At 36.7% G+C, this 1,071-nt stretch overlaps 1 protein-coding gene across 1 annotated transcript in view; it reads right to left on the reverse strand.

Moving 5' to 3' along the window:
* Nucleotides 1–1,071, reverse strand: part of Map7d3 (MAP7 domain containing 3) — a 34,264-nt gene that overhangs the window by 22,994 nt on the left and 10,199 nt on the right. The window contains exon 5 of the mRNA XM_029567175.1: nt 493–604. Coding sequence (XP_029423035.1) covers nt 493–604 — 112 coding nt within the window. The remainder of the gene's footprint in view (nt 1–492; nt 605–1,071) is intronic.

A 1,071-nucleotide genomic window follows, 5' to 3' on the forward strand; every position in this document is an offset into this window, starting at 1 on the left:
CAACATAGGGAAATTTTAAAATTTTATTATTTTTATTTTATGTGTATGTGTGTATTGCCTGCATGTAGGTAAGTGCACCCGGGCCATGCAATGCCTGTGGAGGACAGAAGAGGCTGTCGGATCCCCTGGAACTGGAGTTACACACAGTTGTTAGCTGCCATGTGGGTGCTGGGATTCAAACCTGGGTCTTCTGCAAGATCAGTCAGTGTTCTTAACCGCTGAGGCATCTCTCCAGCCCCCAACACAGGGAAATTTATAGTGCGTAACCAAAATAGATTTTCTTTATGTTGTGTGTGAACTGGAGTTACAGATAATTGTCAGCTACTATGTGGGTGCTAGGAACTAAACTTGGGTCCTTTGCAAGAGCAGCTTATGCTCGTGTGTGTGTGTTTGTGTGTGTGTGTGTGTGTGTGTATGTGTGCTCTTATTAACCACTGAGCCATCTCTCCAGCTCCAGTAATGAACTTAAAATCTTTAAATTATATTACTTACCAGATTTGTGTTCAGTATTCATTCCAGATCCTTCCCAGGACAATCTCTTTTGTGGTTGATCAACACGGTTACATCGTTCCATTGTACGAGATATAACAGCTTTAAATTTTTCCTATTTAAAGTAAATGCCAGTCCAGTGCACTTACATACATGCAGTCAGTTTCTCTCTCTCTCTCCCACACACACACACACACACACACACACACACACACACACACAATATAAACAAAATAAAAGGTAAAAACAAAATAAAGCAGTGACAGTTGGAAAATACACATAACTGATTTCTTTAAATTGAAATTCAGACTACATGAAATAACTGCTTAGTCATGGCAACAGAATATTGAAGGCAGACAGATAGCCTAAGTTATTTGTTTAATGAAAGCAAATGAAAATTTTTAGTAGATATAGATTGTTTCTTGAGAAAAGATATTTAATGTAATCATAGTTCAAGGAGGAAGGATTATTAGCTGAAACAAAATGAATTTTTACAATGTCGTTCAATGGGGCACAGATACACATTAATGTACCAATTTATATATAAATATGTATATATAATATAGCATATTATACATATTA

Source organism: Nannospalax galili, unplaced genomic scaffold (genome assembly GCF_000622305.1).
Source record: "Nannospalax galili isolate Female #2095 unplaced genomic scaffold, S.galili_v1.0 scaffold901, whole genome shotgun sequence".
Classification (NCBI taxonomy): Eukaryota; Metazoa; Chordata; class Mammalia; order Rodentia; family Spalacidae; genus Nannospalax; species Nannospalax galili.